The sequence below is a fragment of the Mastigoproctus giganteus genome, chromosome 12 (genome assembly GCF_048544385.1).
Source record: "Mastigoproctus giganteus isolate SK-2022 chromosome 12, ASM4854438v1, whole genome shotgun sequence".
NCBI classification, from domain to species: domain Eukaryota; kingdom Metazoa; phylum Arthropoda; class Arachnida; order Uropygi; family Thelyphonidae; genus Mastigoproctus; species Mastigoproctus giganteus.
Window position 1 is genome coordinate 117,482,690 of NC_143586.1, and position 25,547 is coordinate 117,508,236.

Consider the following 25,547-nt stretch of genomic DNA (forward strand, 5'->3'; position numbering starts at 1 on the left):
CATATTTATATAGCAATGTGGACACAGTGATGGATCATCTCCTGTGAGTAAATGAAGGTGGGTCAGGTAAGTATGACCTATTCTTACTCTTGCAAGAATTACTTCTTCTCGTCTTGATGTCCGGACACTGGAGGGCCATATTTTCGGAACCTGTTTAATCTGGAAGAGTTTATTATTCGTTTGGGAATGCCATTGCTCTGTCCATTCTGTTAGGCATGCAGCATGAATCATTATTGCATAGTCTGAGGCTGGGACAGGGATATTGGTTAAATCTAAGTTGGTTGGGTTTTTTGCAGCTTTATTCATTGCCTAAAATACCAGAATGTGCTGATATCCAGCAGAAATCGACCAGTTGGTGACGTTCTTTAATCTTTAGTAATAAATTTCTAATTTCATTTATAACAGGGTGAAATTTATCTGAGGAATTACTCAAAGCCTTGATTGAGCTGAGGGAATCCGTGTAAATTACTGATTTTAATGAGCAGTCAGGAGGGAGATTTTTTAAAGCTAGTTTAATTGCGAATAATTCGGCTGAGAAGATACTGAATTCAGGAGGAAGGGCTGCTGATACAATTGTATTCGGAAACAATGCAGCTGCTCCAACTTTTGAATTGGATTTAGAGCCATCTGTGTATATTGGTAAAAAATCAATATACTTTTCAGTGTGGACAGTATGAACTTGCCTGATATTTGATGATTGCAAAATATTCTTTCCCCACTGACAGAGGTAAGTGTCACAGGTCGGTATAGGAGTTTGTACCCATGGTGGTTGGGTACAAGTGGCTACTTGTTGTACGGAATGGAGGGATATATTCCAAACCTGCAGTAGTTCAAGAAGGCGATGACCAGCTGGTTTTACTATGCTAGGTTTATTTCTGTACAGATTTACTAACGGTGGATTGAAAAGATATGGCTGAATGGGATGCGAGGCACAACTTTATATCTTGACAGAATACTTTAGCAATAGCAGTTTCCTATGTAAATATAGTGGCGGCTCATGAGCATCAATGTAAAGACTATGTGCGGGCGATGTTCTGAATGCACCAAGTGCAATCCTCAGTGCACTGTGTTGTACTGGATCAAGCCAGCGTAATGCGCTCTTTCTGGCAGAATCATAAATGGAAGCTCCATAATCAAGACGGGATCTGATTAATGCCCTGTATAATCGAAGAAGACAGGTTCGATCTGCACCCCACGTTTGTGCAGATAAAGCTCTTAGTATGTTTATCTTTTTTAAACAGGCAGTACGTACTTTTTTAATGTGCTCTAAGAAATTTAGCTTGTTGTCCATGATTAAACCTAGAAATCTAATGTTACTAGTGACTGGGATGGAAATATTAGAGATGTGAAGTTCAGGATCCAGATGAAATTTGCGTTGTCTACAAAAATGGATAGCAACAACTGTTTTCTGTTGTGATAGCCTATAGCCGTTAAGGCTGGCCCATTGCTGTATTTTGTTTAATGATATCTGAAGCTGTCGTTCAATAGATCTCATATTTTGGGAATGACAGGAGATGGAAAGGTCATCGGCATAAAGGTAAGTTTCTACAGTATTTGGAAGTTGTTTAGTGATAGAATCTATTCTTAGGGTGAAAAGAGTGGCACTCAGTACTGATCCCTGTGGAACACCTTCTTCCTGAATGAAAGTTGCAGAGAGGGCATGTTGGTATCGTACTTGAAACAATCTAGTGTGTAGAAAATGCTTTATAAATATAGGAAGGTTGCCTCGCAGACCAAGAGAGTAAAGGTCTCTTAGTATGCCATGCCGCCAGGTGGTATCAAAAGCCTTCTCTATATCTATGGAAACCATTACTAGATGTTCATGCTTAATAAAGGCATTACAAATGGCAAATTCAGCCTTAACCATAAGGTCCAGGCATGACCTGTTTTGACGAAAGCCATACTGACTACTGCTCATTAACTGTTCTGATTGAATGATCCAGACGAGTCTAGAGTGGACAATTTTTTCTAGAATTTTGCTGAGGCAGCTTGAGAGGGATATTGGTCTATAGCTATGGGGATTGGTTGGATCTTTTCCAGGTTTTAGGAATGCCAAAACAGTAGAATGATGCCAAGAAGTTGGATAGACATTTTCTAGAAAAATACGATTGTAAAAGAGCAGAAGGAGACGCAAAGCTTTGTCATCAAGATGTTGTAGCATGACGTAATAGATTCCGTCTGGTCCGGCAGCACCATTGTGGGCTGTTCCAATAGCATGCAAGAGTTCGGAATATTGTAGAGGTTTGTTATACAGCAGAAGAAGAGCAGTTTGGAAGTTAATAGAGTGCTGTTCTGCAGTGTTTTTTATTCACTGGAAAAGTGGAGTGTAAGCTGCTGCCGCTGAGATTTCAGCAAATGTGTTGCCCAAAGCATTTGCGATATCTAAAGGACTAGATAGATCTTGCCCATTATAGGACAGAATTGGTGAAGGTACGGTAGGAAACTTACCAGAAAGCTGTCTAATTTTTTTCCATATTATTTTGGTGTCAGTGTTTTTGTTAATGCTTGATGCAAAACGGATCCAGGATTCTTTCTTGGCTTGCCTTTGTATGAAGCATGCTTTTGCCTTTGACTTCTTATAATTTATTAGATTGGGTGTTGTTGGATATTGCCGAAATAAATTCCAGGCTTTATTTTTTGCTTTTTTGGCTTTTGTGCTCATTCCATCAATAATTATAATGCTTACGAACCGAGGAATTTGACAGTGGTATTGTTTCTTTAGCTACATTTAGGAGATGTGACGTGATGTATTCTGTCACATCATCGATAGGCTGGAGACGGATTTTTTGCTCATCAAAAGATATTGATGACTGGAATTTTGCCCAGTTTGCTCGGGCGAATTTCCATTTTCTGAAGGGTTGAGCTGGAGGAGCCTGTGCTATTAATAGGTTGCATACGATTGGGAAGTGATCACTACCCATTGGATCATTTAAAACATACCACTCTATGGTCGGGACCAGTAATGGAGAACAAATGGAGAGATCTATGGCTGAGGTATGACCACTTGGGAGCTGAACGTGAGTGTGTGTGTGCCAGTATTGAGTATAGTGAGGTTTACTGCCTCTATTAGGCTCTCAATGAGTCAACCTCATCTATCTAATTTAGGATCGCCCCATAAGGGGTGGTGCCCGTTGAAGTCCAGATACAGAGAGGTGAAGGTATCTGTATAAGGAGATTTTCAAGATCTTTTAAACAATGGGTATGGGTTGGCTGTAAGTAGATTGATACTAATGTTATTTCAATATGGAGTGTTATACGCACAGCAACAGCTTCTATTTCAGTTTGAAGTGGAATATGTTTAGATGGAGTCTTTGAATTTATCAGGATTGCTATACCACCATGGGCAGCATTTGTTGTATTACGATCCCTTCGATAGAGGCAATAGTTCTTTATCGAAGGAGAAATTTGCAAAGTTAAGTAAGTTTCCTGAAGACAAAGGGCAACTGGAGAAAATCTATTTATTAGATCTTGGATATTGACTGTATTGCAATGAAAGCCTCTGCAGTTCCATTGTAAAATACAAGGCATTATTTGTGTTTAGTTGATGGAGCTGATTCTGACTGCTTTTTGAAAGTGACTGGTTTATGGCGTTCCAATTTGTGTTTGTCTTTTTTTTGGAAGACTGGCCGACCAGTGTCCATTTCTTCCTCTTCAGCATGGATTTCTAAAAGAGGATCTTCCTCTATAGATGTTCCATCTGTGTCCATGGTTGTGTCTCGAATATTTTTGATTATATTTGAATTTGTATTACATGGTGTGGTAGCACTCATTGGAGGAGGAGATTCCGCTGGTATTGTAAGAGGAGTATTATTTGCTTGGTCTGAGAGTTTGGGTTGTTGTTTACGTACATTTGGTTTTTCCACAGAGAGAACAGTTCTAGCCCAATCTGAAATTGAAATATTAGTAGGAACTGTAACATTAGTTTGAGTAGAGACTGTTTGGTATTTTTTAACAGCATTAGCATAGGAAATATTTTTATTCATAGTAGGTGCCACTAGTCTTCTCGCTTCTGGGTAACTCACTTTGTTCTCGACCTTGTATTTTACAATTTGTTTCTCAGTTTTCCATTTTTCACAAATTCTGGAATAGGCAGGATGATCACCTTTGCAATTTGGACAGGTCATTTTTGTTGTCGTACAGTCACTTTGTATGTGATCCGAGGAACCACAGTTGGGGCAGACAGGAACTCCTCTGCATACAGTTTGTGAGTGGCCATACTTTTAACATTTGTAACACCTTAAAGGGTTTGGAATATAAGGCCGGATTCGGCAAAGTAAATAACCTGCTTTTACAGAGGAGGGTAAGTTGGGTGTATTGAAGGTGAGAATAATGTTTCTTGTAGGTGTAAGTACATTATCTTTTTCGATCATTATTCGTCTTGCTTCAATTACGTGTTGTCCCTGCAGCTCTTGGGTTATTTCTTCCTCAGTAACGTTTAATAATTCCCAACTGGATATCACACCCTTAGATGAATTTAGGGTTGTGTGTGGGGATATTTTAACTGGAATTCCAGCAAAACTTGTAAGCTGTAACAGCTTCTCAGAATGTCTGTGGTTGGTGGTTTCTACTAGTAAGTCTCCTGATTGCAGTCTCTTCACCATCTTGGGAGATCCTGCAATACCCTCCAGATGTTTTTGTATGACAAATGGAGACAATTTATTAATGGGCTGACTAGTAAGAGAGTGGATAATTAAGAACGATGGGCAAGGCTGCTCCATCCGATCAGTCTTTTGTCTCTTTGGATTTTCGTTCTCGATATCCTGATGGTCTGTGTTTGCCATGTTTGCTCCTTTTAGCCCTTGGCAAGTGGTCTTACTTGCCAAGATTTCAGGCCCCGCCACGGGGAGGCAGGAGCAGTGCCGCTAGGAGGCCAAGCGGTTAAAGTGTTAGTTAGTTAGTGGAAATAGAGATATATGGAAAAATAAAGAAAGGTGAGTTGCCTTTCTCTGTTCTAACTTGTGGCTTTTAAGTGTAGAACAATATAGAAATAAAGCTGCTAATAGAAACGTACAAAATTAGGAAAAACTTTAATCGCTTTTGATGAGCACTCTATATATCGCAGAAAAATCGCTTGACCTCAAATTCGCTTGGCACCCGGGGCTACTCCACAAGTTCTAGTCTGCAAATTCAAAATTCTCTATTATAAAACATTCTGATTTACTGGCCCAGTCTATTTCTCTGCACAATTGCTCATTATTTTCATCAGATTCATTAGGGCTATAACACACACCTACTCTCATTTTTCCTTTTCCAGTGTTCATGTCACACCAAAGAGACTCAACATTGCATTGTCACCAACATCAATTGGATGTACTTCCTTAGATTTCATGTGTTTCTTAACTAACAGTATAAACCCTCCTCCCTTTCTATCCTGTCTATCCTTTCTGTACACATTGTACTCCCCAAATTCCAATTATGCACTGATATCCCAACAATATCTGCCTTTTATGTCTTGACTAGCACTTCAAGCTCACCAAATTTATTAACTATACTCCAAGCATTGGTGTATATGCAAGTATACATGCACCTGTTTCTACTCTTTGTTACCCTAACACAGCCCATTTATTTATTTGATCCACTATGACTCCCAGCAGTCCTGGAAATCCCCATTGCCTTGCTTTCCAGGCTGCTGCTCAACTGCATTTCAGTAGAAGCAGTGCAAGAATCACTTTCACATCTGCCAGCGGCTACTGTTAATCTATTATTCCGTGTTTCTCACCAAAACTAGCAGTTTTCTGACCCACCTAACTCTGCCTCAACAGCATCAGCAAATATTCTTTTACCCTTCCTATTTAAGTATATCCCATCCCTGTAGAAGCAGTCTCTCCTGTTAACAAGCACAGACCAGTCAGAAAAATTCTACAACTTGAGCCCTGCACAATCTCTCCAGGGCCGAATTGATCAACAAGGCTCTCATCATATGCTTGCTCTAATCGTGTCTGGGAAAAATTGCAGACACTTTCACATTCAACCCTAACTCGCAACTTTTTTTCAACATTGACCTGTACTTGTTAAATATATGATATGAAAATTATTCTTTGCATGCAATCCTTTGTGACCACATCATAGTATCCTATCAAATTGGTCAGACAAGGCTTTACCCTTAACATACCCATGCTGTGTCCCAGCTATAACTAGTCTTGTCTAGATGATCCTGCAGTGCTTCTTTAACCAGTGCCTCCATTAATTATCCTGGTACAGAAGTTAATCTAACAGGTCTAATTACTTGTATGGCTGTTTGATCCTCCTTTGTGAATTGGGTCACATTTGCAGATCTCCAGTGCATAGGTACCTCCTCCTCAGAGTCCAAGGTGGCTCTCATAATTATGGCTAAGGGTTTGCTTACTTCCTTTGGTGCCTCCTTTAATATAACTGGATAGATCTCATCCACCCGAGGTGCCTTTCTTATGCGATATGCGGTGGTCATTCCCTGACCTTTCCACATCCTCCATATTTGGTGTTTATCTTCAACAAATTCTCCTCCACTTTACTCTCAGTTATTACAAAATCATCTAGCTCACTGCCAGAGTTTAATACACCTCTGGCATTCCTCTTCTCGTATAACTGCTCATGTGTGAATGTAGATGCAAAATACTTATTTAGTTTGTTAGCTACCTGAGCAGGATCAAGAGGAGAAATCTGATTCATTCCCTTCCTTCTAGATTTTACATAAGTAAAGAACTCTTTGCTGTTTTTCTTTGCATTCTTTGCCAAAGATCTCTCATAATCTGCTTTTGCCTTCCTAAACTCCTTTGTGACTTCATTACACACCAGCTTATATCTATCATAGGCTTCCGTGTCACCTGTAAATTTATATGTATCCCATGCATTTTTCTTCTCTGCCATGTGTCTCATTAGTTCATTTGACATCCATTTGGTAACATCATCCGTTGTTCCCACCATCTAGAATTTAAAAACTGTCTGAGACCTCCATAGTCTCCTTTCCAATAGCCAAAACCCTTCCTTTACCCCTGATGGTAGTTACCTCTTGAGTAAATCCCTGCTCAGATAGTTGACAAACTGAATGAGTATTTTTCATCTACACATTCACACATGAGGAATTCTGTAAGGAAGGGGTGGACAGAAGTTTACTAATCTCTAACAGGGAGATAATTATTTGGTAATAACGAAGAGCAAAGTGGAGGAGAAATTGTTGAAGCTAAACATAAAAAAGGCACTTGGGGCAGATGGAATCTATCCAGTCATACTGAAGGAGGCAGTGAGGGAAGTAAGCAAACCATTAGCCATAATTATAAGAACATCCTTATGTTCAAGGGAGGTCCCCATGGACAGGAGATGTGCAAATGTATCCCCAAATCACAAATTGGGTTAAAATTGTGATACAAACAATTATAGACCTGTTACTTTAACTTCTGTTCTGGGAAAAATAATGGAGGCACTGGTTAAATAAGTGATGCAGGATCACCTAAACAAGACTGTAGTTAAGACACAGCATGGGTTTGTTAAGGGGAAGAATTGTCTGACAATTTTATTGGATACTATGATGTGGTCTGAAAGGAACTGGATGCAAAGAATAATTTTGAGATCATATACTTGGATCTTTGGAAAGCTTTTGATACTGTGGCACACGGTTGTTGTTGTTATTTGGTTTTTAGGAGCATTTGCAACTAAGGCCATATTGCTCCTGGGATATGCAGTGGTCATTCCCTGACCTTTCCACATCCTCCATATTTGGTGTTCACGGGCTCGAACCCTGGTCTAATCAGGAAGCATGTGCTATGCACTGCTGCTCCTACCCACATGGCTATGGAGGCATGTGGCACATGGAAGACTACTGTACAAATTGAGTAGTATAGCATTAAGGACAAGTTGCTACAATGGATAAAAGAATAGTTGTGTGGGAGAAGACAGAGAGTGGTTATCAATGGACACTGCTCTTCATGGCCTAATATTATTAGTGGAGTTCCCCAGGTTTCAGTGCTGAGCTCATTTTTGTTTTCAGTATTTATCAATGATATTGATGGGTTGTTAATGACAGTAATGATAGTATGCTACTTCAACAGGATCTGGAAAACTTAGACAGATGGGCTGAGAAATGGCAACTGATGTTTAATATTGACAAATGAAAAGTACTGCAGTGGGTAGCAGTAACCCAAGAGAAACGTGCCAACTGTGTTGTACTACACTCATGAGCTGGAGAATGAAAAAGGCCTGGGGGTAATTGTACAGTTGGATATAAAGTTCTCTGAGCAGTGCAGATGGGCTGCCAGAGCAGGTCATGAAGTTCTGTCAACGATATATAGGAATTTTGCTATCAGAGCCAAGGAGGTGATTAAACGATCCCCAGTATTCTCTGATGGTAATGTTGGACATGTCCAAAGCTTTTACCACTTCTGTAAACGTTTGCCGTACATTAAAATAATAGCCAGCTTTAAAGGTGGCTATTATCCCCTAGTTCATGGGTTGCAATACTGATGTTGTATTAGGGCACATGTTATTAACTTTAAAAGGCATTCTGACTTCACCCAGATTTGTAGGATATCCAGGAGCATTGTCCAAATTAATAGCTTTGGTTGGTAAATTTTTGTCATTGCAGAATTTGAGAACAGTAGGGCAAAAATAGTTGGTGTACCAATCCAAGAAGACATCCTGTGTTCACCCAAGCCTGCTTGTTTGACTTCTAGTACACAGGCAAAATGGCTTTGCTTAAGCCTTCAGAACATGTGGTATTTCTGAGAGGTACACCAACATTGGCTTCAATTTTAAATTGCCTGACACATTTGCACCCAACAAAAGTGCCAGCCTGTCGTTTGATGCTTTAAACCCAGGAGCCAGCTTTTCTTCATGGGCAATGAAGTTTCTTGAGGGCAGGAGAATGACAGGGGTGGACAGAAGGGGCATATGATCCCCCTTACCAAAAATTTGAAATTAAAGAAAAAGGATGCAGGAAGTGATCTCAAAACCTTGATCACCTCAATAACACCTGGATATGCCACTGCATGAGGGCACGTTTTTCCAATAAAGGCCTGTTTCATCAACATAGAAGATGAGATATGAAGGATGTTCACCCTCTTCTACTATGGCCTGAAACTCTGCATGGAATGCAGAAGCCACCTCAACATCTTCACTTGCTGCCTAGCTGGTAAAGTTTTCACACTTCTGCATTTGGTTCTTGCTTTAAATCTCATGAACCAGCCCTTGCCAGCCAAAAATATTTCATTGCACTGACCCCCTTCTTTCTTCTTTAAAGTCTTCAAAAATTGACTTAGCCTTTTCAGTTATAACAGTTTGGGTCAAGGGAATGCTTTTTTTTTGGTTCAAATCATCGATCCAAAGTGTCAGCAACTGCTCCATTTTTTCTAAAAGCTTACTTCTGCTGTAACTAATTTGGGTAGCACTTACTCTGGTAGGACGTTAAATCAATTGTTTTATTTTATCAGCATTTTTCGTAATTGTAGTAACAGTCAATGGAGGCATTCTTCACACATGAGGAATTCTGTAAGGAAGGGGAGGATAAAAGTTTACTAAACTCTAACAGGGAGCTAAATGATTTTGTAATAACAGAGATCAAAGTGGAGGAGAAATTGTTGAAGTTAAACATGAAAAAGACACCTGGGGGTAATGGAATCTATCCAGTTATATTGAAGGAGGCAGCAGGAGAAGTAAGAAAACCCTTAGTCATAATTATGAGAGCATCCTTGGATTCAGGGGAGGTCACTATGGACTGGATATGTCCAAATGTATCCCCAATTCACAAAGGGAGTTCATCTCCCTTTGTGAATTGGGGATACATTTGGCTTGCATCATATGCAAATAACTATAGACCTGTTAGTTTAACTTCTGTTCCAGGGAAAATAATGGAGTCCCTGGTTAAAGAAGTGATGCAGGATCACCTAGACAAGACAGCAGTAATAGTTGCAACAAACACAGCATGAGTTTGTTAGGGGGAAGTCTCGTCTGACCAATTTTATTGGATACTATGAAGTGGTCACAGAGGAACTGGATGCAAAAAATAATTTTAATCTCATATGCTTGGATTTCAGGAAAGCTTTTCATACTGTTGCACATGGAAGACTTCTGTACAAATTGGACTGGTATGGCATTAAGGGCAAATTGCTGCAATGGATAAAGGGATGGTTGAATGGGAGATGGCAGAGAGTGGTAATAAATGGACACTGCTCTACGTGGACTAATGTTATTAGTGGAGTTCCACAGGGTTTGGTGCTGGGCCAATTGTTGTTTTGTGTTTTTATTAATGATATTGATGAAGGTATATCAGGCTTAATGCCCAAGTTTACAGATAACACAAAGGTTGGCAGTGTTGTTAAAGACAGTATGCTCCTGCAACAGGATCTAGAAAAGTTAGATGGATGGGCTGAGAAGTGGTAACTGAAGTTTAATATTGACAAGTGCAAAGTACTACATATGGTAACCCACGAGAAATGTACCAACTGTGTGGTACTATACTCAGGGAGGTGGAGAATGAAAAAGACCTGGGATTAATTGTGCAGGCAGATATTAAATATTCTGAGCAGTGCAGACTGGCTGCAAGAGCAGGTCATGAAGTTTTGTCAATGATATATAGGAATTTTGCTAGCAGAGACAAAGAGATGATTATACCTTTGTATGAGGTATATTATACCTCAAGAGATGATTATACCTTTGTATGAGTACTGCTGTATGCAGTACTCATTGACCAATGAGTACTTACTGCCTACAGGTCTGGAGACCTTATTTTAGGAAGGATGCAGAGTGAGTTTGCTAGAATGAGTACAGAGAAGGGCAACAAGATTGGTGAGAGGAACAAAGGGGTTCTCTTACCAGGAGAGGCTTAAATTCTGTAAGTTGCTGCATCTGGAGATTAGGCACCTGCGAGGTGATCTGATTTAGGTGTACCAGGCCTTGAACGGTTTCAGCAGGCTCAATGCTGATAGGATACTTCTGCTTGCCCAGATTAAGAACCTGAGGGGGCATAGATTCAAATTGAGGAAAGACAGTTGTAGAATAGATTTGTGGAAGATTGCCTATAGACAGTAGGTGGCTGATTGCTGGAACAGACTTTCATCTGTTGTTCGGGAAGTTGACAGCTTAAGACAAACATTTGAAGTGACCAGATAGGTGAAATGGGAAGGGTTTTTATTTTGGCTGATGCTCTATAAGCTTACTTTCTTGCATCATATGCCTCAACTAATACGAATGCTAAGGCGAAGGTATCTGTTATCTGGTTTTCAGGAGCATTAGCAACTAAGGCCATATTGCTCCGGGATATGCGGTGGTCATTCCCTGACCTTTCCGCATCCTCCGTATTTGGTGGTGACGGGCTCGAACCCCGGTCTAATCAAGAAGCGTGTGCTACGCACTGCTGCTCCTTCCCACCTGCCTACGGAGGCACCTGCTAAGGCGAAGGTAAGGCTACACCTTGAGTACTATGTACGGGTCTGGAGGCCTCATTTTAGGAAGGATGCTGAGTTGCTAGAAAGAGTATACAGAAAAGCAACAAGATTGGTGAGTGGGACAAAGAGGTTCTCTTACCAAGAGAGGCTTAAATTCTGCAAGTTGCAGCATCTGGACACTAGGTATATGGGAGGCGATCTGATTGAGGTGTACAAGGCCTATAATGGTTTGAGCAGTCTCAATGCTGATGAGACACTTCTGCTTGCTGAGATTACAAACCTGAGGGGGCATAGATTCAAATTGAGGAAAGAGTTGTAGAATAGATATGCGGGAGTTTGCCTTTAGCCAGCGGCTAGTTGATTGCTGGAACAGACCTCCATCTGTTGTTGTGGAAGTGGATAACTTAAATAAATTTAAGGCTGAACTAGACAAACATTTTGGAGTGACAGAATGGGCAAAATGGGAAGGTTATTTTTTTTATTTTTTGCTGATGCCATATAAGCTTGCTTTCTTGCATCATATACCTAATTAATGCTAATGCTATGTAAATTTTCTTTGCTCCACTGGAGAATTAGCAAATATCAGCATTTAAGGAATTAGTAGTGGATATTTGAAAAGTTGAAGCTGTTTGTGCAGGACAAGGTTTTTCAAACTGGAAGGTGGAATGCAATATGCTATCATCAGAAAAATTATGGACAGGATTTTCCATTAATGGAAGAAAGTTATGAATATACAAGAGGAAAAGAGTTGGAGAAAGAACTGAACCTTGTTGAACACCCTCATTAGTGGCAAAATTAGAAGACAGAGAGCCATCTACCCTCACATTCAGTGAGTGGCCAGAGAGAAAACTGGATACCCAATTACAAAGATCATTTGGCAAACTATATGAGAGAAGCTTATTTAGAAGATCTTTATGCCAAACAAGATCAAAAGCCTTTGAAATGTAGAGAGCCACTGCTTGAGTTTCACCAAACTATTCCATTGCATTTGTCCATAAATGGGTAACACTAATAAACTAAATGCTACAAGGCATAATATGTTATGGACTGGTGATACACTATAAAAATAGCAGTGAAATCACCATAATTTTTCCGTAATAAAAACTACGAAGGTAGTATGAATGGCATTGATTTAACTGTATCTCATATTGTGACTCCACAATGAGTTACCATTAGTTGTACTACTTTGAATAAGTAACACTTCACCAATGGAGAGTTGTTTGTTTGTTATTTGGTTTTTAGGAGCATTAGCAACTAAGGCCATATTGCTCCTGGAATATGCAGTGGTCTTTCCTGAACTTTCTGCATCCTCCGTATTTGGTGGTGACGGGCTCGAACCCCGGTCTAATCAAGAAGCATGTGTTATGTACTGCTGCTCCTTCCCACCTGGCTACGGAGGTGCCACCAATAGAGAGGACTATTGTTACTTATTCTCAGGGGATACCACCACCCAGACGGCACCGTTTCAAGGCTAGTTGGCCTACCATCGGTGGGTGGGTAGGTACCCGTGTTGCATTCATGCCAACCCAGTTGTGAAGTATAATTCCATAGCATGAGAGATGCCAGTTAGTGTACATAGTAGTAATACTATATATACCAATACTATATACCCTGAGAATAAGTAACAATAGTCTTCTCTATTGGCAAAGTTTTATTTATTTGAAGTTGGCAATACATGATAACTTGTTGCAAAAATAACGTTGCATTCACAATATGAGAGACGGTGCCTCCATAGCCAGGTGGGAAGGCGCAGCAGTGCATAGCACATGCTTTTTGATTAGACTGGGGTTCGAGCCCGTCACCACCAAATACGGAGGATGTGGAAAGGTCAGGGAATGACCACCACATACCACGGAGCAATATGGCCTTAGTTGCTAATGCTCCTAAAATAAAAATAAAAAAAAAAAACAAAAACAATATGAGATATAATTAAATCTATGTCATCCATACTACTTTCATAGTTTTTATTACGGATAAATTATGGTGATTTCACTGCTATTTTTACAGATGGGTAATGTAAGACATAATATTTGGATCGACACTGATGGAATCCATACTGGCGATCATCGATCAGATGAAAGTTTCTAGATAGTTTAAGAGTTAGACCGGAGTCTAACTGAGTAGGTTCAGGGGTGCATGTTTTGAGAACAAGTGGAGAAATAACATCAGGACCTGGAGCTTTCATAGCATCAAGATTTGTCAAAATCCTTCTGACATCCTTTCCATCAAAATATGGAAGATCACAGGAGGCACTGAATGGAGCAAAAAGAATGGTGGGATATGGTTTACCAAGATCATCAATACACGAGTCGGAAGGAAAATAGGATGCTAGCAGTTGGCTGGAGTGGCAATAGAACCATTTGGTTTTGACCGAGATGGGAATAGAGATGAGCAAAAGTTGCATCCAACAGCTTTGGCAAGAGACCAGAGTGCTCAGCTACCATTTGGACAAGAAGCAAATTTTCTACTCTTAGCCTCTTCAAAATCTAGTTTGGACTGATTAATAACTGCTTTATAATTTTTGTGAGCTTTGATCTAGACAGAAAATGAACTTGGTGGTTTGGAAACAAGCCAATTACGATATGCAACTCTTGTCTTGAACAGCCTTAACGCATTTATTGGAAAATCAAGGTTTAGATAAAGGACAAGATTTTAAGGTGGTGTGTGGAAATAAAGGATTCAACTCTACAAGAATAATTTCACTGACATGATTTGGGCAAAGGTTGACAATAGAAGATTTGTAACAATAATCCAACCAAGGAAAAGAAATCATGCAAATCAACCCACTTTGCATTCTTGTAATGCCAACCAACATGAGGTTGAAAATGTTCAAAAAAGGCCTCTGGGGTTGGGAATATTCATACTCATATTATGCCATAATACAACAAATGTATTAAAATTGTAGTTTTGTACTGGTTAAAATATTGAAATGACTAGATAGAACAAATAAAGTTTAATCAAAAAATAAACGATAGCTATGTATAAAATAAAATTAAATTAAATTAAAGTGCCAGATACTATTTACAATAAAACGATTAAAATACTAGATCATAAAAGCGCTAAAATATCCTGTAGCTTTCAAAGGCGTCCACCTCCTTTTTCAACAGTAAGGTTTTATCGTACAGAACATCCTTAAATATCAGCAGGCTCATGGCTCTCAGCACATGGTTGCACAGGAGCATGAGCAGTATTCTCCTCATGTGTACTGGAACCGGATATGGCTCGGGAGCATGCCAGGTGGAACCGTTCATCACATCCAAGGGTTACCTACTCAAAGAGGGAATGAATACGTATTCCCCCATCTCTATTAATAGTACTGTCTCTGGAGGAACAGATCCGTAAGCTCTCGAGCAACTTGCGGTCCCAAAATCTATACGCCCTGTCAATGATAACAGCTCTGTCTGGGGAGTTTTGATGGTGCACCTCCCAGAAATGTTCTTCCACAGCAGACTTTCCATAATCGGCAGCCCATATTACATTCATATGTTCCCCCAGACAATCTTTGAACCGACGCTTGGTTTCACCAACATAACATTCCCCATCAAAAAGTTTATACAGCATCAGCCAAGAAAAAAAAAAAAAAACTCTCCCATTTCACCCCTCCGTTCATTCCAAATACCTGTCTAGTTCAGCCTTAAATTTATTTAGGCTATCAACAAAAGATGGAAGTCTGTTCATCCAATGAACTACTACCTACTGGCTAAAGGCACTTTCTACACATCTATCCTACAACTGTCTTTCCTCAATTTGAATTTATGCCCTTTCAGATGATTATTCGGAGCAAGAAGAAGAATCCCATCAGCATTGAGCATGCTCAAACTATTCAATGCTTTATACACCTCAATCAGATCACCCCACAGGTGCCTAGTCTCCAGACACTGAAATCGGAAAAATTTAAGCCTTTCTTCGTAAGAGAAACCCTTTGTTCCATTCACTAATCTTGTTGCCCTTCTCTGTACTTGTTCCAACTGCTCTACATTCTTCTTAAAATGAGGCCTCCAAACCTGTATACAGTACTCAATGTGTGGCCTGACTGTTGTCTTATACAAGGGGATAATCACCTCCTTATCCCTGCTAGAAAAATTCCAGTATATCATTGACAACACACCATGAGCTACTCTTGCAGACAGTCTGCACTGCTCAGAAAAATTCATATCTCCCTGCACAATTACCCCCAGGTCCTTTTCATTTTCTACCACTGTTAGTGTAGTACCACAGAGGTGATATATTACTCTGAGGTTGCTGCTTCCCATATGTAGTACATTACATTTGTCACCTCTCAGCCCATCTGCTCAACTTTTCTAAATGACGTTGCAGCAGCGTACTGTCATTAGTTTCCTTAAAAACACAGCCAACCTTTGTGTGCAAACTTGGACACTAAGCCTGACATATACCATTATCAATATTATTTATAAATACAGAAAACAACAATGGCCCAAACACTGAACATTGAGGGACTCCACTAATAACATTAGTCCACGAAAAGCAGTGTCCACTGATTACCACTCTCTGTCTTCTCCAACTCAACCATTCCTTTATCCATAGCAGCAATTTACCTCCAATGCCACACTGCTCCAATTTGTTCAGCAGTCCTCCATGTGTAACAGTATCAAAAGCCTTTCTAAAGTTGAAATATATGATAACAAAGTTATTCCCTCCATCCAGTTCATTTCTGACCACATCATAGTGTCCAATCAGATTGGTCAGACAAGACTTCACCTTAACAAAAACATGCTGTCTCCGGGCTATAACTGAAGTAGTGCTACTTTAACCAGTGCCTCCATTAATTTTCCTGGAACAGAAGTTAAACTCACAGGTCTATAATTACTCGTATCATCCTTTTATCCCCCTTTGTGAGTTGGGTATACATTTGCACATTTCCAGTCTGTGGGGGACTTCCCCTGAGTCCAAGGAAGCTCTCATAATTATGGCTAAGGGTTTGCTTACTTCCTTTGCTGCCTCTTTAATATAACTGGATAGACCCCCATCCACCCTAGGTGCCTTTTTTATGTTTATCTTCAACAATTTCTCCTCCACTTTCCTCTCAGTTATTAAAAAATCATTTAGCTCACTTTCAGAGTTTAAATACCCTATGGAATTCCCCTCACTGAATAACTCCTCATGTGTGAGTGTAGAGGTAAAATTTAGTTTATTAGCAACCTGAGCAGGATCACCAACAGTTGAACCATCAATATCCAGTGGACCAATCTGATTCATTCCTTTCCTTATAGAGTTTATATAAGTAAAAAACTCTTTGCTGTTTTTCTTTGCATTGTTTGCCAAAGATTTCCCATAATCTGCCTTTGCTTGCCTAATCTCCTTTGTGACTTGGTTACAGACCAGCTGATATCTATCATAGGCTTCCATGTCACCCATTAATTTATATGTATCCCATGCATTTTTCTTCTCTGCCACATCTTCAATTTTTCCCTTCTTTTCTTCTCTGACATCCATTTAGGCCTAAACCTTGAACAAAATTTCTTAGTTGGTATGTAAAGCCTAGTAGCTTCCAAGATTAGTTCTTTGAATGCCTCCCATTTTGAATTTGCTGTTAGTAACATTATCTGTTGGTTCCATGGTATAGAATTTAAATAGGTAGTCACATTTACGAAAGCTAGCTTGGGGAAGACAAAGACTAAAAAATTAACAGTAGCCACTGCCAGAGGTGAAAGAGATTCTTCCACTGCTTCTATTGGAATGAACAGAAGCCTGAAAACCAAGATGCAGGATATTTCAGAGACTGCTGGGAGTCATTGCGGTACACGTAAACACATGGGTTGTGTTAGGGTAGCTAAGAAAAAGAACAGGTGCATGTATACTTGCGTGTACACCAATGCTAGGAGTTTAGTAAATAAATTTGATGAATTTGAGGTATTGCTCAAAACATCAAAGGCAGATATTGTGGGGATTTCAGAGACGTGGTGTCACACAGATATAAGGAATGCAGAACTGGAATTTGGGGATTACAATGTCTACAGAAAGGATAGACAGGATAGGAAGGGAGGAGGGGTTATGCTATTAGTTAAGAAATACATAAAATCCAAGGAAGTGAAGCCAGTCGACATTGCTGGACAGTGCAGTGTCGAGTCAGTTTGGTGTGACATAAGCATTGGGAGTTCAAAATTGAGAGTAGGAGTGTGCTATAGGACTAATGACTCTGATGAGAATAATAAGAAACTGTACAGGGAAATAGAGTAGGCAAGTAAATCAGAGAGTCTTATAATGGGGGATTTTAATTTCCCAGATACTGACTGGAATTTGGGGGCTGGTCACTCACACACTAGCAAGGCTTTTGTGGATATATTGGATGAAAGTTTTCTACATCAGCATGTTCGGGAGGCAACTATAGGGAGTAACACTCTTGATTTGATTATCAGTAGTGATTCTTCATGCATTAAGAATCTGCAGATAAATGAACCATTGGTGGCAATGGTCACAGTGTGCTGAAGTGGGATTTGCTCAAAGAGGTAACTACCATTAGGGGTAAAGGGAAGGGTTATTGCTTTCGTAAAAGCGACTACGAGGGACTGAGACAGTATTTAAATTCTATACAGTGGGACCAACTGATGATGCTACCAACAGCAAATTCAAAATGGGAAGCATTCAAAGAACTTATCTTGGAAGCTACTAGGCTTTACATACCAAATAAGAAATATTGTTCAAGGTTTAGGCCTAAATGGATGTCAGATGAACTAATGAGACATATGGCAGAGAAGAAAAACGCATGGGATACATACAAATTAACACGTGACACAGAAGCCTATGATAGATACAAGTTGATCTGTAACCAAGTTAGAAAGGAGGTTAGGCAGGCAAAGGCAGATTACAAGAAATCTTTGGCAAGGGATACAAAAAAAAAACAGCAAAGAGTTCTACTTTCCTTATCTAAACTCTAGAAGGAAGGGGATGAATTAGATTGGTCCACTTTATATCGATGGGTCAACTGTTGATGATCCTGCTCAGGTAGCTAACAAACTAAATGAATATTTTACATCGACATTCACACATGAGGAATTATCCAGCAAGGGGAATGAAGAATTATTCAGCAAGGGGAATGAGGAATTATTCAGCAAGGGGAATACCAGAAGTGTATTCAACTCTGGCAGTAAGCTAGAGAATCTTGTAATAACTGAGAGTAAAGTGGAGGAGAAATTGTTGAAGATAAACAAAAGAAAGGCACCTGGGGTGGGATCTATTAAGTTATATTAAAGGAGGCAGCAAAGGAAGTAAGCAAACCCTTAGCCATAATTATGAGAGCTTCCTTGGACTCAGGGGAGGTACCCACAGACTGGAGATGTGCAAATGTGACCCCAATTCACAAAGGAGGATCAAAGGCTGACACAAGTAATTATAGACCTGTAAGTTTAACTTCTGTTCCAGGAAAATTAATGGAGGCACTGGTTAAAGAAGCACTGCAGGATCATCTAGACAAGACTTCAGTTATAGCTCGGACACAGCATGGTTTGTTAAGGGGAAGTCTTGCCTGACCAATTTGACTGAATACTATGATGCAGTCACAAAAGAACTGGATGCAGGGAATAACTTTGATATTATATACTTGGATCTTAGAAAGGCTTTTGATACTGTTGCACATGGAAGATTGCTGCACAAATTGGAGCAGTGTGGCATTGGAGGCAAATTTCTGCTATGGATAGAGGGGTGATTGAGGGAGAGAAGACAGAGAGTGGTAATCAATGGACACTGCTCATCGTGGACTAATGTTATCAGTGGAGTCCCTCAGTGTTCAGTGTGTTGGATCCATTATTGTTTTCTGTATATATAAATGATATTGATGATGGTATATCAGGCTGAATGTCCAAGTTTGGAGACGATACGAAGGTTGGCAGGGTTTTCAAGGACACTACTGACGCTATGCTGCTGCAACAGGATCTGGAAAGGTTGAGTAGATGGGCTGAGAGGTGGCAAATGAAGTTTAACATTGACAAATGTATAGTACTACGTATGGGAAACAGCAACCCCAGAGCAACGTATCAACTCTGTGGTACTACACTGACAGTGGTAGAGAATGAAAGGGGCCTGAGGGTGGTTGTGCAGGCAGATATGAAGTTCTCAGACGGGCTGCAAGAGTAGCTCATGGTGTATTGTCAATGATATAAAGGAATATTTCTAGAAGGGATAAGGAGGCGATTATTTCCATGTATAAGGCAATGGTCAGGCCAAACCTAGAGTACTGTGTACAGGTCTGGAGGTCTCATTTCAGGAAGGATGTAGAGCTGCTGGAACGAGTACAGAGAAGGGCAACAAGATTAGTGAATGGAACAATGGGGTGCTCTTACGAAGAAAGGCTTATGTTTTGCAAATTACAGTGTCTGGAGACTAGGCACCAGCGAGGTGATCTTATAGAGGTGTATAAAGCCTTGAATGGTTTGAGCATGCTCAATGCTGATGGGATTCTTCCTCTTGCTCAGAATAATCACCTGAGAGAGCATAAATTCAAATTTAGGAAAGACAGATGTAGGATAGACGTGCAGAAATTTGCCTTTAGCCAGCGGGTGGTTGGTTGGTGGAACAGACTTCCATCCCTTGTCGTGGAAGTTGATAGCCTAAATAAGTTTAAGGCTCAGCTGGACAGGTATTTTGAACGAACAGAGGGGTGAAGCGGAATTGTGTTTTTTTTTTTTTTTTTTTGCCTGATGCTGCATAAGCTTGCTTTCTTGCATCAAATGCCTCTTCTAATGCTAATGCTAATGCTAAAGCAAAAACACTTCCCTTTACCCGTGATGATAGTTACCTCTTTGAGTTAATCCCACTTCAGCACACTGTGATTACTGCCACCTAGTGGTTCCTTTATCTGCAGATTCTTAATGCATGAAGAATCACTACTGATAATCAGATCAAGAGTATTAATCCCTCTAGTTGCCTCCCGAACATGCTAATGTAAAAAACAATCATTCAATAAATCCACAAAAGCCTTGCTAGTGTGTGAGTGACCAACCCACAAATTCTAGTCAATACCTGCGAAATTAAAATCCCCCATTATCATAGATTAGTATCTAGTTGGCAAAATACTCATTATATGAACAAATTTAATTATGCTAGTTAGATATACTATGAACACAGGTGAATAAAAAAAAATTAGCATTAGCATTAGTAGAGGCATTTGATGCAAGAAAGCAGGCTTATGCAGCATCAGCCAAAAAAAAAAAAAATAAATAAATAAAAAAAAAAATAACCACTTCCACTTCACCCCTCTGTTCATTCGAAATACCTGTCCAGATGAGCCTTAAACTTATTTAGGCTATCAACTTCCACGACAAGGGATAGAAGTCTATTCCGCCAACCAACCACCCGCTGGCTAAAGGCAAATTTCCTCACGTCTATCCTACATCTGTCTTTTCTCAATTTGAATTTATGCCCTCTCTGGTGATTATTCTGAGCAAGAGGAAGAACCCATCAGCACTGAGCATGCTCAAACCATTCAAGGCTTTATACACCTCTATCAGATCACCTCGCCGGTGCCCTGTCTCCAGACACTGTAATTTGCAAAACTTAAGCCTTTCTTCGTAAGAGCGCTACTCTGTTCCATTCACTAATCTTGTTGCCCTTCTCTGTACTCGTTCCAGCATCTCTACATCCTTCTTGAAATGACGCCTCCAGACCTGTATACAGTACCCTAGGTGTGGTCTGACCATTGCCTTATACAAGTGAATAATCACCTCCTTATCCCTGCTAGAAAAATTCCTATATATCATCGACAATACACCATGAGCTACTCTTGCAGCCTGTCTGCACTGCTCAGAAAACTTCATATCTGCCTGCACAACCACCCCCAGGTCCCTTTCATTCTCTACCACTGTCAGTGTAGTACCACAGAGTTGATACGTTGCTCTGGGGTTGCTGATTCCCATATGTAGTACTTTACATTTGTCAATGTTAAACTTCATTTGCCACCTCTCAGCCCATCTGCTCAACCTTTCCAGATCCTGTTGCAGTAGCATAGTGTCAGTAGTGTCCTTAACAACGCTGACAACTTTTGTATCGTCTGCAAACTTGGACATTAAGCTTGATCAATATTATTTATAAATACAGAAAACAATAATGGACCCAATACTGAACCCTGAGGGACTCCACTAATAACATTAGTCCACGATGAGCAGTGTCCATTGATTACCACTCTCTGTCTTCTCCTCCTCCCTTCCTACCCTGTCCTTTCTGTAGACATTGTACTCCCCAAATTCCAGTTCTGCATTCCTTATATCTGTGTGACACCACGTCTCTGAAATCCCCACAATATCTGTCTTTGATGTTTTGAGCAATACCTCAAATTCATCAAATTTATTTACTTAACTCCTAGCATTGGTGTACACGCAAGTATACATGCACCTGTTCTTTTTCTTAGCTACCCTAACACAGCCTATGTGTTTATTTGTACCCCAATGATTCCCAGCAGTCTCTGAAATATCCTACATCTTATTTTCCAGGCTGCGGCTCATTCCAATAGAAGCAGTGCAAGAATCACTTTCACCTCTGCCTACGGCTACTGTTAAACTATTAGTCCTTTTATCCCCCCCAAGCTATCAGTTTTCCGACCCACCTAACACTGCCTCGATAGCATCAGCAAACATTCTTGCACCCTTTCTATTTAAGTGTATCCCATCCCTGTAGAAGCAGTCTCTCCTGTTAACAAGTACAGAACAGGCTGAAAAAAATTCTACCCATTGAGCCTTGCACAATCCTTCCAGGGCCGAATTGATCGAGAGTGCTCTCATCATATACTCTCTCCTATCGTGTCTGGGCAGAATTGCAGACACTTTCAAATTCAACCCTAATTCACGGCTTTTTTTCAACAGTGACCTGTACTTGTTAAGTAATTCCGCCGGTTTCCTACTCTTAATATCATTAGTGCCAACGTGTACAGCTATATCACCTTTTGTGCCCCTAAAAGATGATATCCACTCTACAACGTAATCAACCTTTGCCCCTGGCAGACATTCCCTGGTCCTGTTCCACCTATCCTTTTTAGAAAGCATGTTTCCCATTTCCCTGACAACAGAGTCACCAACAACTACTAGTTCCTTTGGGAACAGCGCATTCTGTAAAAATGTCAATATGACAAAAATATGACAAAATGACAATACTGTATATTAATTAGATAAAATATACATATTATTAGTAAAAAAATATACTTTTTTTTTTTCAGTTTCAGAATTATATGCAGTTCTTTTTCCATTTTTGAAATTATGTTCAACTTCGGAATCAGTTTCCCCTATTTTTACAAGTGCAATAAGTATTGAAGCAACCCTTCAGTATTCAAAGGCTGCACTAAGTTATTTTAGCATCTGAGAAAAATGTCATTACAATGACTTCTTTTTTGGTAAATTCATATAACTCATATACAGAAAAAAATATCAAAATGATAATTTTTTTAAAAATATATAAAAATTATATAAAAGAATAATTGTATATGGAAAAAAAAAAAAAAAAAAGACAGGTCAAGATTAGCCAGTATGCATAATCATTTGTGATGCAAAACTTTATTCTAAATCAATATAAAACTACTTATATATAAACCTTATAACACTAAACATAAACCAATCAATGATCCATATGCATGGTACTCATAACAAATTTGCACTCATTTACTTCTCACTAGGCCTCTCCCCTGCTGAATATTTTCTCAATACCACTGTGAAGCATATTGAATTTTCTTCAGATTAATTTTACTTCTGGATGGATCTAACATCCCTATACCTACAGACACACCAAAATGCTTGCTGCATACTAAATTAGTAATGTCTCAAAAGCATCTCTGTATTACACATATACACAAACACTCTTATTAGCTCACCATTAAAGGGAGAAACTGCACTTGCTTTAATTCTCCACGTACACTTCGGTTGTGGTGCTGCATTCTGCATTCACCACTGGTTGAGACAGCAGTTTGCAAAGTAATGTGTGCTCAACCACAACAAGTGCATACGATATATGTAGTGCCCAACCATAGTCAGTGCATACAAAACGAAATATTTCTCAGGAGTGTGGGTAGCATACAAAGAGGAGATGCAGGCAGAATTTCCACCTGTAAAATGGTAGATCCAGAAGACCAGCCAATATACCAAAAAAAAAAAAAAAAAAAAAAATTGTGTGGTGTCTTTCAGTGCATATCATTATGTGGATTTTCTTCTGTCCAGCAATAAAAGGAAATTCAGAATTCTATCATTTAAAGCATGCTTTATCCATGAACAAAAAAACCAAGAACCCAAAGTTTGTGAGTGTGACAATAAAGCAGTCAATGTCAGAAAGCTCATTACTGTGTTTGCTTGCACATGCAAAAAAAACCATAATCACACTGGTTTTTTGAACAATTTCCCTTTAACACACACTCAATGAAGTCAATAACCTTTATGCCTGAATGGAAATAGGTAGATGAAGCTGATCATTACATTTAAAGGGCCTAATAATAAGAATATTTTATAAGGTTTCCGTATTAACACACTGCTCTGATCTTGAAATGTGTCTACACTCTTACCTCATAACATTTCTCCAGAAGTATACACTTTTCTACTCTGTGCCACATAAGGCATACATCAGAAAAATTAAAACAGTAGTTCAAATGAGTGACTATTTTAATTTTTTAGCTGCTCATATTGAGAAGGTATTTTCTGTTAGGTCAACCTTCCACTTCATTTTTTGTTTAAATATTTTAGTTTTATCAATAATTTTGTGTTTTAGGGTGTGCCTCTTCCCAAGTGCAATTTATTATAAAATGGTATATATTATAGATCATGGTTACTGACATGTGCCCATGTCAGGTAGGTCTACTATGTATATAATTCCTCATTTTAAGAAGGATGTAGAGCTGTTGGAACGAGTACAGAGAAGGGCAACAAGATTAGTGAATGGAACAAAGGGTTGCTCTTACGAAGAAAGGCTTAAGTTTTGCAGATTACAGTGTCTGGAGACTAGGCACCTGCGAGGTGATCTGATTGAGGTGTATAAAGCCTTGAATGGTTTGAGCATGCTCAATGCTGATGGGATTCTTACTCTTGCTCAGAATAATCAGCAGATAGGGCATAAATTCAAATTGAGGAAAGACAGTTGTAGGATAGATGTTTGCCTTTAGCCAGCGGGTAGTTGATTGGTGGAACAGACTTCCATCTTTTGTTGTGGAAGTTGATAGCCTAAATAAATTTAAGGCTAAGCTGGACAGGTATTTGGAATGAATGGAGGGGTGAAATTATTATTATTATTATTATTATTATTATTATTATTAGCCATATGGTGCAAGGAAGCCTGAGGCTTATGCTGCACCAGGCAAAAAAAAATAAAATTTCCATATTACCCTGAGAGAGAGAGAGAGAGAGGGAGAGAGAGAGAGAGAGTAGAAAGGAATCACCAAGAAAGAGAAGAATGATGATATCCAGCTCAGGACCCTGGGTGTGCCAAGCCCATATTCACCAGATGCTCATGAGCCCCTGGGGATAGCAGGTTTTTTTTTTTTTTTTTTTTTTGGCTGATGCTACATAAGCTTGCTTTCTTGCATCATATGCCTCTACTAATGCTAATGCTATATTTCTCAATCATAACGTGTTTTATTATTTTTTTTAAAACATTGTACTGATATTATATTAAACTGCACTTTGGCTTTAAATACAAAGTTTTTGACAAAAACTAAAATATTTGTCTAGGTTTTTATCTTATTTCAAAAGTGTGCAAGTGAGTGGGATAAAAAAATACACAAATTCCAAATCTACTCATTATATGCTGCATTTAGATTGAAAGAAATGGACTGGGTTAGTTTTTCACAAATATATTAAACACTAATTTCAAAATAAAATGTCATGTATATTTAATCAAAACATCTAAATTTCAAAAGAAAACTGTTTTGCACTTATAGAGAAAGAAATTCTGTTCATTTTTTAATAATTATATTTACCTTTATAATGCAAGTATAAAGAATCATTAAGCCGTGGTGTTAAATATAATTTGGTGTCCTTACATATTGTACGTAGATACTCCTTTGTCATTCTATATTGTTAAGACAGAAATAATACACAATAAGCAAATTATAAACTTCAACTTTATAGGTCAAACAAAAAAAAAATTCTATTACAGAACTACAAAACAAATTTAGTAATTATTTTACAATGAAGGTTCATAAACTTTAATAAAGTTTATTCATAATACCTAACTTGTTTCACCAACTAATCTGAGGTATTTGCACATATATCA

At 39.1% G+C, this 25,547-nt stretch overlaps 1 protein-coding gene across 1 annotated transcript in view; it reads right to left on the reverse strand.

Moving 5' to 3' along the window:
- The window catches only part of dtr (defective transmitter release), a 675,513-nt gene that overhangs the window by 471,603 nt on the left and 178,363 nt on the right, over positions 1 to 25,547 (reverse strand). Inside the window, exon 3 of the mRNA XM_090385868.1 lies at positions 25,252 to 25,343. Within this exon, the coding sequence (XP_090241994.1) occupies positions 25,252 to 25,343 (92 nt within the window). The remainder of the gene's footprint in view (positions 1 to 25,251; positions 25,344 to 25,547) is intronic.